Below are 9,715 nucleotides of genomic sequence, written 5' to 3'. Positions count from 1 at the left end.
AAGCTGTGCAGGCAAATGGACAGCAGGGCCAGTTGGCCCGAACCAGGCCCTGCCCGGGGCCACGCCAACCCCCATTTTCTGTGCCCCCTCTTCAATATGTCATTCAGAGAGGTGCCGATTGGCTCAGCCCTGGCCTGGGGTGGGTCCAGCCACCAGTTTCCACTGCTGGGGAAACTTCCAGCAGTTTCTCACAGGAGCTAGGTTGGTGGTACTCCTTCCCCCCACCTAAAACCTTGGGGCTGGGGGTGGGGGTGAACTCTCAGCAGTCACTTACAGGAGCCACCACTGCAGCCCCTCCCTTGCTGCCAGAGCAGACTTGGAGCTGGGGGAACTCTTGGCAGTTAGTTACAGGGGCTGCCACTGCAACCTCTCCCTTGCTGCCAGCAGACTTGGAGTCAGGGGAAACTTTTAGCAGCTACTTACAGGAGCCATTACTATGGCCTCTCCTACTAACAAACAGGCCCACCACACAAAACCACACCTTCTAATCAGTGCTGTGATTCAAATATTTTCTCCAAGTCATTATTTAGATCCCTCAAAACTATTTATAATTGTGTATAAAGAAGCTGGAAATAAAGTTTTATTAATTAAAGTTTTTGGAAGTACAGAGAATAGTGCATATCTTGATCTGTTTGTATATTGCACAATATTTAAAATTATTCATTACTGAAAATATGAGAAGGTGATTATTTACTGAAAAAGGGGGCCAAATCATGAACAAATATTAACCCTTTATTAACACATCTAGCTATCACAGGGACCTTAAATTGCATATGAAATAGCCAAACCCATGCATTGCAGGGTGTGTCCTGGTTTTGGCTGGGGCAGAGTTAACTTTCTTCACAGTAGGTAGTAAAAGGCTATGTTTCAGATTTGTGCTGAGGAGAAGGCTGACAACATACTGATGTTTATAGTTGGTGCCAGGACAGTCAAGGACTTTTCAGCATCTCTGCTGTGCCAGGGTCTGCAAGTGCAGGAGAAGCCAGGAGGGAGCACAGCCCAAATTATTAGCCCGGGATTTGACTTGAGAATTGAGACACAGATTGACCAATGATATATTCCATATCATGTGTGTAATGTCCAGTATGTAGATAAGGCTTGATCTGGAAGTGCTCACTCTTCTGCTCTGGGTCATCTCGCTCTGGGTCTTGTCTCTCTGGGTCACCTCTCTCACAGGGTTGTCTTACTCCCTTGGTCAGCTCTCAGTCTCGGATACTTGGGCTCTTATCTCCATTCTGAGATTGCGGTTTCAGGACTCTGTGCTCTGGGACCATTAGCTGGAAATAGGCTGGGCCTTGGTTATCAGGTGGTGAGCAGTGTCACTGTGTATCACTCATTTGTATATTTCTGTATATTACTATTATTATTATCATTGTTATTTTCAATATTATTGTAGTTTAGTTATTAAATTGTTCTTATCTCAACCCATGAGTCTCTTTTCCCTTTACCCCTTTAATTCTCTCCCCTATCCTGGGGGCAGGATGGGGTGAGCGAGCGGTTGTTGTGGTCATTTGCTAGTCAGGGGGGTAAAACCATGACGGGGTGGTCAGGAAAGCAGCAATAGGGTTTTTCTCCAGCCCTTGGTGAAGCTGTTCTCGGTTCATCTTTGCTTGATGTAGTGGAACTCTGACCATGTATTGACCCCCAATAGATCCCCTTGTTCCCAGACTAGTGTGAAGCAAGAAGGCTGTTCCAAAATAGAGAGCCCTAAGAAGTCTTGTTTTTAAAATTAAGCTGACAGTCCTAAGATACTGCAAGTCAAAAGAATAATGAAATATAAATCATGCATCTAGAAAAATTTCACCCATTATGCTCTTTTTAGTTCTTTATAACCAGCCTTTTTCTTAAAATCCTAAGAATAATCTATCTTTAATAGATATTGAAAGCAAACACGACCCAGAGTTCAGAGATTAAGTTCTAAAGCTCTGTTTGTTTTCTGACACATGCAGACACTTTACTCGGTGAGGACAGGAGCCCGGGGTAAGGTGACACTGAATCAGTGTTTTTGCCTTTTTTTTTTATCATGTAGTTCCTAACGTCAGGCTGTGTTAACAGAAACATGGCAGGTGATTGTGGTTGTGATTAAACAGTGTCTGTATTCAGACTAACACTCAATTCAGCAGAATTAATCTTTGCTCAGAAACTGTCAATTTAGTTGTACAGAGCTTTAAAACTACAAATGAAAGACATTTAATGCTAAAACACTCATCTGTATGACCATTTTTAAGTAATTAGCTTTATTTCTTAGGCAATATCCGATTGCACAGGCTCTTTTGTTTTTTTTAAATGTTGGATGCTACTTGTAAATCAGGATTCTGACTTTCTGGAACAAGCCCCTGCTTGGCCTCTCTTTTTGAATAGATGTGTCTGTTTCTAGACAGTCTCTTTCCTTAGTGTGTCTTATGGTTAAAAAATCAGCATGTTGATGTGTAGCTGTAGAAGTTAAGAATCCTAAAGACAGCCCAGGCTTCTTATGTGAAGGTAGTATAGAAAAACAGTGGAAGATTCATTCACAAACTTAAAAACCAGATGCAAGTAAAATCATGAAGCATGACTGGACTTTAATACTACTGTCACCTAAGCTGTAAAATTTATTTTCAAAAATGTGTTAAAGCATAGCATGAAAAGCTATCTAATTCTTTTTTTAAATGACTCCAAGTGATGTTTCCACAGCGTTCTCTTACAACGTTTGTAATATCTAATGATCTTTGCAGTTTAGTTAGCATCTCATTTCAAGGTTCAGTATCTCCAGTTTGAAATCTGAAGTGCCATGTTTTGTGTTCCTCCTTCAGCATTTTAAATCAGTTATACTTCTGGAAATGACAGTCTTAGAGCTAAATACTGCATTTAACATTGTGGGGCTGCTGTGAAGACAACTAAGTCAAGATTACTTTTCCCTGTGATGTTAATTTAATCTCTTAAATTTCCCATTATTGTATTAATTCATTTGTTGTACTGTGGTGCTGAACTCCTGCTGACGTGATTATCTACGAAAAAATGCTGAAGTGATTACCTACGAAAAAAAACCAGCCCCAACTCCTTCTGAACTGTTCCTTTTTTAAGCCAGTTTGTCATTCTGCAAACGTTAAACTTGATTTCTTGGTTTTTGGATGCAGGAAGGAAGGTATATAAACTTTGAGTAGGAACATAACTGTATTCTCGGGTCATTGATCTCTCCCTGTAACAGTAGCTTCTCCCATTGCTTTTGCGTGCGCCAGATCCTTGTCACTTGAAAAACACTTCCCAGAAAATCACCATCTAGGTTTTTCAAAATACTAAATGCTGCTTGACCAAGAGTATGCAGTTACTCCGTCATTAGCATGACTCACCTGATATTTCATTGATGAGCTTACTGCATGGATTGTGACTTGACAAAAACACTACAAATGTACGGGGACACCCACTGAAGTTATTCTGCCTGTTTGTGGTACAGAATCCTGTTGCAGTACTAATTAATCTCTGAGGATTCTGTGTGCTCAGGGACCACCTGCCCCTGTGAAAGGTATCTCACATGTGGAGCACTAAGAGTATTTCTATTTCTTTATTAAATTCATTCTTTTTTATAGGATCAACATCTAGCTGACTGTTGCTTCTGACATCTGGCTGGTTTAGTACTTCCAGTTCTTTGGCATTTGTTTAGCTTTCCATCAATAAAAGCACAAAAGTGACTACTTCTAGCCCGCAGTATGTGTATATTTTGGTTTAAGAAAACTTAGTTTTAAGTTAGTAGTCTAATAATTTTTCAGATTATTTATTCTAGCACTTTGATTATTTTTTTTGTCCCCCCTTGGTCCACAGAATTAATGGCATGAACTCTTCCATACAACCAGTAAATCATCTGGTTTTGCTTATTGTTTTGATGGTACTATGACCAATTTAAAGCTTGTGAGGTTGTGTCTGAGCACCTGTCTGCATTGCTTGTCTACTCACAAATACCCAGCAACATTTGCATGCAAAGGGGAAATCTGGTGATTTACCTCTACTGTATTCTATGTAGTGCAATCCATCACTATAGTTTCTTTAATATTGCTTTAGCAAAAATGTTTTATGGGGAGTACATACTCATTAATATTTTAAATACATATCTTGATAATTTCTGCTTGTGATTAATTAAAATGAAGGATTTCCTTAATAATTTTTAGATCATTACATTTATTTATTTTGAAAAATTACAGTGTTCAAATTTGGGGAGGGAAAGATCATAGAGGAACGTCCCTATATAACAACTATGTGGCTACATGATATCTCCTAATAACAAGCAGACTTTGGGGAAAATGGGTGATGGAACAGAGTTCTAGTGTACATAATGTATGGTAAAGATTCAAAGTGGTTATACTTACTTTAAGTAAGACTAGTTGATGTGCCCTCTACATATTTCATATTTTCAGCAGGCTCTTAATATCAAAATGTCTGGGATGAGAGCTTTCTTTAGCTGGGAGATGTCAGATATTTGGTTTGGGATTCAGCTGTCTACATGGTGCTATGGTGCCACCATCACTGAAACGTACTAGCTCTGTGCAAGACAACTATTCTACTGGATTAGCAGTTGGAAGCCAAGGAGAATAATCTGTAGCACTTGAACACTAGTGGTTGGTGTCATTTTAGGTAACAGAGTTACTCTCCTTAGGGTATGTTTCAGTTTGAAATTGATACTCAAATTTTCATGCTTACATTTAGGTGTCTGCAGGTGAGATGGGCATCAAAACTCATGTTATAGCTGGGGAGCATCTGGTCAATACAGTCAGCAGAGCCTGTAGATCTTGTGTCGCATCTGCCTGTCTTGTGCAGATGTCTTTTTTCCTAAGGTCCTTCAAATGGGGCCTGTGTGTGAGTGCCTTAAATCAAGCTCAGGCTGCCATCAGCATTCCTGACAAGATCTCCTTGACTAGAATGGAAGCTTTGACAGAGTCTGCAGTGTTACATGTACACATGTAGCTACTTCTGTGTGTCTTAACCTGAAATTTAATAATTCCCTTGCATGCCATTTTCCTTCCAGCACCAATGTAAAAATTTCCGCACTGAAGATCTTTCTTTTTTAATGAATTAGGGCTCAGTTAGCAAGCAATCCAACTGCTTTCTTCACATTTGGATGTAGTTCAGTGCAACCCATAAAAACCTCTTTTATTTTCCTTCACTCAGGCTGTTGCCTTTAAAAATCCCCAAAGAAAATCTGTCAGAGTATGTGTGTAATTTTTCTGTTGGTTTAACCAGAACAAATAACATCCACCACCTAACATTAGTCAAGAGTCATGCTCTATGAAAGCTTCTTGCCTGAACTGAGTGCTCTGGCAATCCTAAGCTATTAATCATGGGATATTAGTCAAGCTATATTTACATTCTAATCCTGCTTTATGTTTGAGATTTATACTGATGAAACAAGCCAGATTTTGGTGGGGTTTGTGTGTGCATCTACTTGGAGTACTATTTCAGCAGTAGTAGATTCCAAATCTATTCAAAACCCATGTAACGGTCTAGAATTTGTTTGGTTATGAAGTATTCAAAGAGATTCAAACCCTTAGTCGTGAATGTTTTTGTGACCTTTAAACTGGTACTGTTAGGTTCATGCTTGGTGTGGTGTTATGACCAGTTATATTATCTTGGAATGTACATAAGGAATTATACTGGTACCAGCTCTGAAAGAGAAAAAGAAAAACTAACACAATATTTTACTGTTCGTAGTTGGTACTCCACTGGCATGTCTGAGAAAGAGGGATGATTTGACAGTTGGTAAACACTGTTGGTGGCTTCCCCAGCCTCCCGTTTCAGAACCTCAGAATTAATTTCAGACTTCACATCTAATTTTATCCCTCCCTTGCTAGTTAACAAATAGAAATGAAAATAAGTTGTATAAAATTGCCCAACAGATAAATCAGCTTTTAATTGACTGCAGAAGAGCATAGGGAGATAAGCCTCCTGAGCTAAAATGTAGCTTGCATGAATTCACCTCTTCTTCTCGCACCTGTGGTGTACGAGTGCTTTGAAGCTTGGTTTACATCAAGACAAATATGACTAAGGTAATTCTGGCAGCAGAATGCTGCTGAACATTGATCTTGAACAAATGAGCAAGTTTGGATGAAGTGTTAGGCTTGTCCATTCAGTAGTCAAAGTTCAGAACAGATCTTTTAGTGGCTATCTTTAGTGACTATTTTTATTTGTTTTTCTTTCAACAGTAGTGAGAATTTTCTGCCTAAATGAAATTCGTGAGTGTAGGAGGCAAAATGAAACTGAAAAAAATGGCAGTAAAGCATAGCTTCAGTATCTGAACTCTACTTAATATTTTCTGCTATAAAACTCTAAATGTGGTACGATAACAGCCTCTGTCTACTTTGTCTGTTAAGATACTGAGAGAAATTGGAGTCCCATTTCCTCTGTAACAGCATATACGTGTAACGGTACACTTGCACCATCTTGAACTTCACCCTTGTAGAGAGAGATCTCTTTAGTCACACTGTTTCTTTTGTTCTGCAGTTCTGTTATATTTATGTTCTCCTTAATTGGCTCCTGGAGCTGCCTTTGTCCACTGTGGCCTGCTTCTGAATAGCGTTTACTTGATAGAAATGAGTTGGAGGGCAAAGGATTTTCGTTGCTCCTATTGATAACTGTATATACCCTGGCTGTTTTAAAAGTGAGAGAGCCAAAAGTGGATTTTAAATAGTGATAGCTCATTCCTCCATTTTTAGTTTTCTATTTCAATTTGATTCGACCTCAGAAATTAAGTACTCTGTATCTGAGCTGCTCTACATCTAATGTATCAGTAGCAAATTTGAGAACATGTATGTGTACGTGTAATGTAATCCTGAGATTTTTCATGTGAATTAACCTATTTCCCTTCTCTAACTGCTATGTATTTATTATTTACATAGTGAAAATCTTTGTATGGAGAGAAATTCTACTAATTGGGGGCAAAAAAGGTTACAATTTAAATAATAATATTTGTATCCTTATATTTACTTTGTTCCATGAGATAGGAGGGGGCAGGCCCAAGGAAAATAATGCTTTTATTTGGAGGACCATGCCAATAATACTTGTTTGGAAAAGATATGAATTAATCTCTAGGTTTTTTATTTTTCAGGATCAACAGATTGCATATGCTATTCAACTGTTGGCATTTCTGATCCAGTAACATCAGCTCTTCATATTATTGTAGGTGGGTGGTCACAGTTCACTGTTTTGTTATGAAAATAGACAAAAGTAGTAATTCCATTTAGTTTTTTTCTGTCTGTTTGTCAAATGTAATTTGAACTTAATGGCTGAGTTGGAATAGGAAGGTTTTTTGTTTGGGATTTAAGAGGCTGATTTGACATACAGGAGGTTAAAAATTAATTGTTTTCTCTGCTGTAATTCATTGTTTTGAAGGGATCATAACATTTTAAAATTTTATATCTGGCGCTTAAGGTTTCTGGCATTCTGGCATGCTTTTGAAAATAGCAGTAAAATACAATAGGCAATGCCAGTTGTTGGACGATATATGTGTTTCTTCCTTTCTTAGAGAAAGCTATGACAAGTGCACATACACTTGAATAGTAGTGTTTTGTACTAGTTGCCCAATTGTCCTGTGCAATTCAATGCTTCTGTGCCAAGTTAGAAGTATGGCTTCTGCTTGATGAGAATTAGCTCATAATTCCCCATTTTTATGATCTGTAAGTCATATTTGAGGAGGAACTAGGGAGGAAAACAACTAACCTTCAATAAATGGTTTTTGATATGTTGTCATCAGAAGGGATGCTGACATTGCCACTTCTCAAAGTCCTCTAGTAATGGAGTCCTTGAACTGCACGGGGTCTGAAGGAGACAGCTTGGCATGTTCAGTGCGTTGTGATTTGTGATGTCCATCCTGTCTGCCATATATTGAAGAATCACAGCTGTCCAGTTGTTAATACTGAATTTGAAAAATTGTATATGATCGTCTTCAGTTATAATAATGTTGCGTAAGCATAAAAGATAGAATTGCCAAGTGACAGTTATTTCATTATCACTTCTTATTGAGTGCTTAACAGTTGCAGTTTTAGGAGCTGGTGTTGCAAAGGTTTACAGATGAGCTTCTCTGTTACTAACTATGGTTAAATGTGTTCAGCATGTGTAGAGTTTAGGCCAGTGGACTAGGATTAGAGAGCGATATGGATTTAATATAGTATTTTAGCTGGATTATTAAATGTGCATATATACACATGCTTTAGGATTTTTAAGAGTGTTTCTCACTTACGTAAAATGTTCTTCACAGTAGTCCATGGTAGAAGGATGAGACACAATGGGCATAAAGGGAAACAGAAGAAAAAAGAAAACAAAAAAAAAAAACCAAAAAAAAAAAACCAAAAAAAGGAACAGACAAAAAAACAACACGTCTGCCCTAAATGCCCCAAAACACACTACCACTCCAAAGGTTACACTATGAGGACATCAGAGAGGTGGTGTGCTCTCTGTTCTTGCAGATTTTCAAGATTTGACTGGATAAGCCCTTAGTAACTTGATCTGACCTAATAGCTGAACATACTTTGAGTGGGAGGTCTGATGAGAAACCTTCTAAGGCCCCTTCCAGCTTGAATTATCCTCTGATAGTAAAACATATAGGATTAAGTAGTATCTGGTAGATGTACAGATACTGCATTGATCTCTTCTATAACATCCCCCCCTACTGCTACAAGGTAAATGAGTGTAAATTCTTCATGATGTATTTTTTAGCATACCAATCTTTCTTCTCACATAGTGTCTAGTGCTCTTTAAACATTAAATGAAGTTACATTAAAATATTTTTCCCTTTCTGCATGAATAAGAAATATATATGGAGATGACATGTATATATTAGGACATAAATACAAATATTTTTTATTTTTATAAAATCTGTAATGTTAAAGTTACTATCATGTTTGCAGGTGCAAACAAAATAAGCTTTAGTAGAACCTTGCACTTCTGATCTTTGTAGGTGACTGTCAGCCTCTGGATGTCTCTTCTGTACATCATAACAACACATTTTTGAAGTACTCTGTATCGTTGCTGGGTTACGGTTTTTATGGAGATATTCTAAAAGACAGTGAAAAGAAGCGGTGGATGGGTCCGATGAGATATGACTACTCAGGTAACTTGTGTAATTATTACGTTCTTTTGTCAGCATGTAAACATATTGGAGCAGTTGATGTGCTCTCTCCAAACCAAGCTTCTCAGAAGGTTTTAAAAGCAGACTCAACCTGATTTTAAACTCCCTGTGGTACCTAGTGTGCTGGATCACATTATGTAAAGCTCCATAACTTGGAGGATAACTAACAGTGTGCTTATTGAAGTTGTGTCGAGTTTGACTACACATCACAGTTAATAAATTAACTGATAGTTAATATTTTAAGTATTTAAGGAGCTCTATAAAGGACTAAAAAGTTTTTCTTGAACTTTTGTAATGTTGGAAGTAACCCTAATTCTAATTTGTTGAATAGTCTTTTTTATTAGTAACATTCTAGTGCTGTGCTGTATTGTTAATAGCAATGTGTTGCTATATGTCACCTAGTGACAGATGCCTAAAAAGTAATCTCTTTTCTGTGCTAATAATTTTTACTTTGTTTTCAATCAGTTAGAGAGAGATAAACAGCCCTCTGTCTTGGACATTTGGCTGATGGAGTGAGTTGTTAGTTTTGTCTTTCCAGCAACGATGACAGAGAGCACTAAGTGGTTCAGCCTAGTTAGCTAATATTTAGACAAATCCTGTGCTACTAGAAGGTACCTTTTGACA

The 9,715-nt window shown here is 38.0% G+C and overlaps 1 protein-coding gene across 1 annotated transcript in view; it reads left to right on the top strand.

Annotated features, from left to right (window-relative positions):
- Window positions 1-9,715, top strand: part of CERK (ceramide kinase) — a gene marked incomplete at its 5' end in the record, with an annotated part of 32,716 nt that overhangs the window by 11,716 nt on the left and 11,285 nt on the right. Inside the window, 2 exons of the mRNA XM_010084678.1 lie at window positions 7,073-7,147; window positions 8,921-9,073. Of these exons, the coding sequence (XP_010082980.1) occupies window positions 7,073-7,147; window positions 8,921-9,073 (228 nt within the window). The remainder of the gene's footprint in view (window positions 1-7,072; window positions 7,148-8,920; window positions 9,074-9,715) is intronic.

This window comes from Pterocles gutturalis, unplaced genomic scaffold (genome assembly GCF_000699245.1).
Source record: "Pterocles gutturalis isolate BGI_N339 unplaced genomic scaffold, ASM69924v1 scaffold6195, whole genome shotgun sequence".
In the NCBI taxonomy this organism is placed as follows: domain Eukaryota; kingdom Metazoa; phylum Chordata; class Aves; order Pterocliformes; family Pteroclidae; genus Pterocles; species Pterocles gutturalis.
The sequence above is the reverse complement of the archived record's forward strand: the minus strand, read 5'-3'. Positions and strand labels throughout refer to the sequence as shown.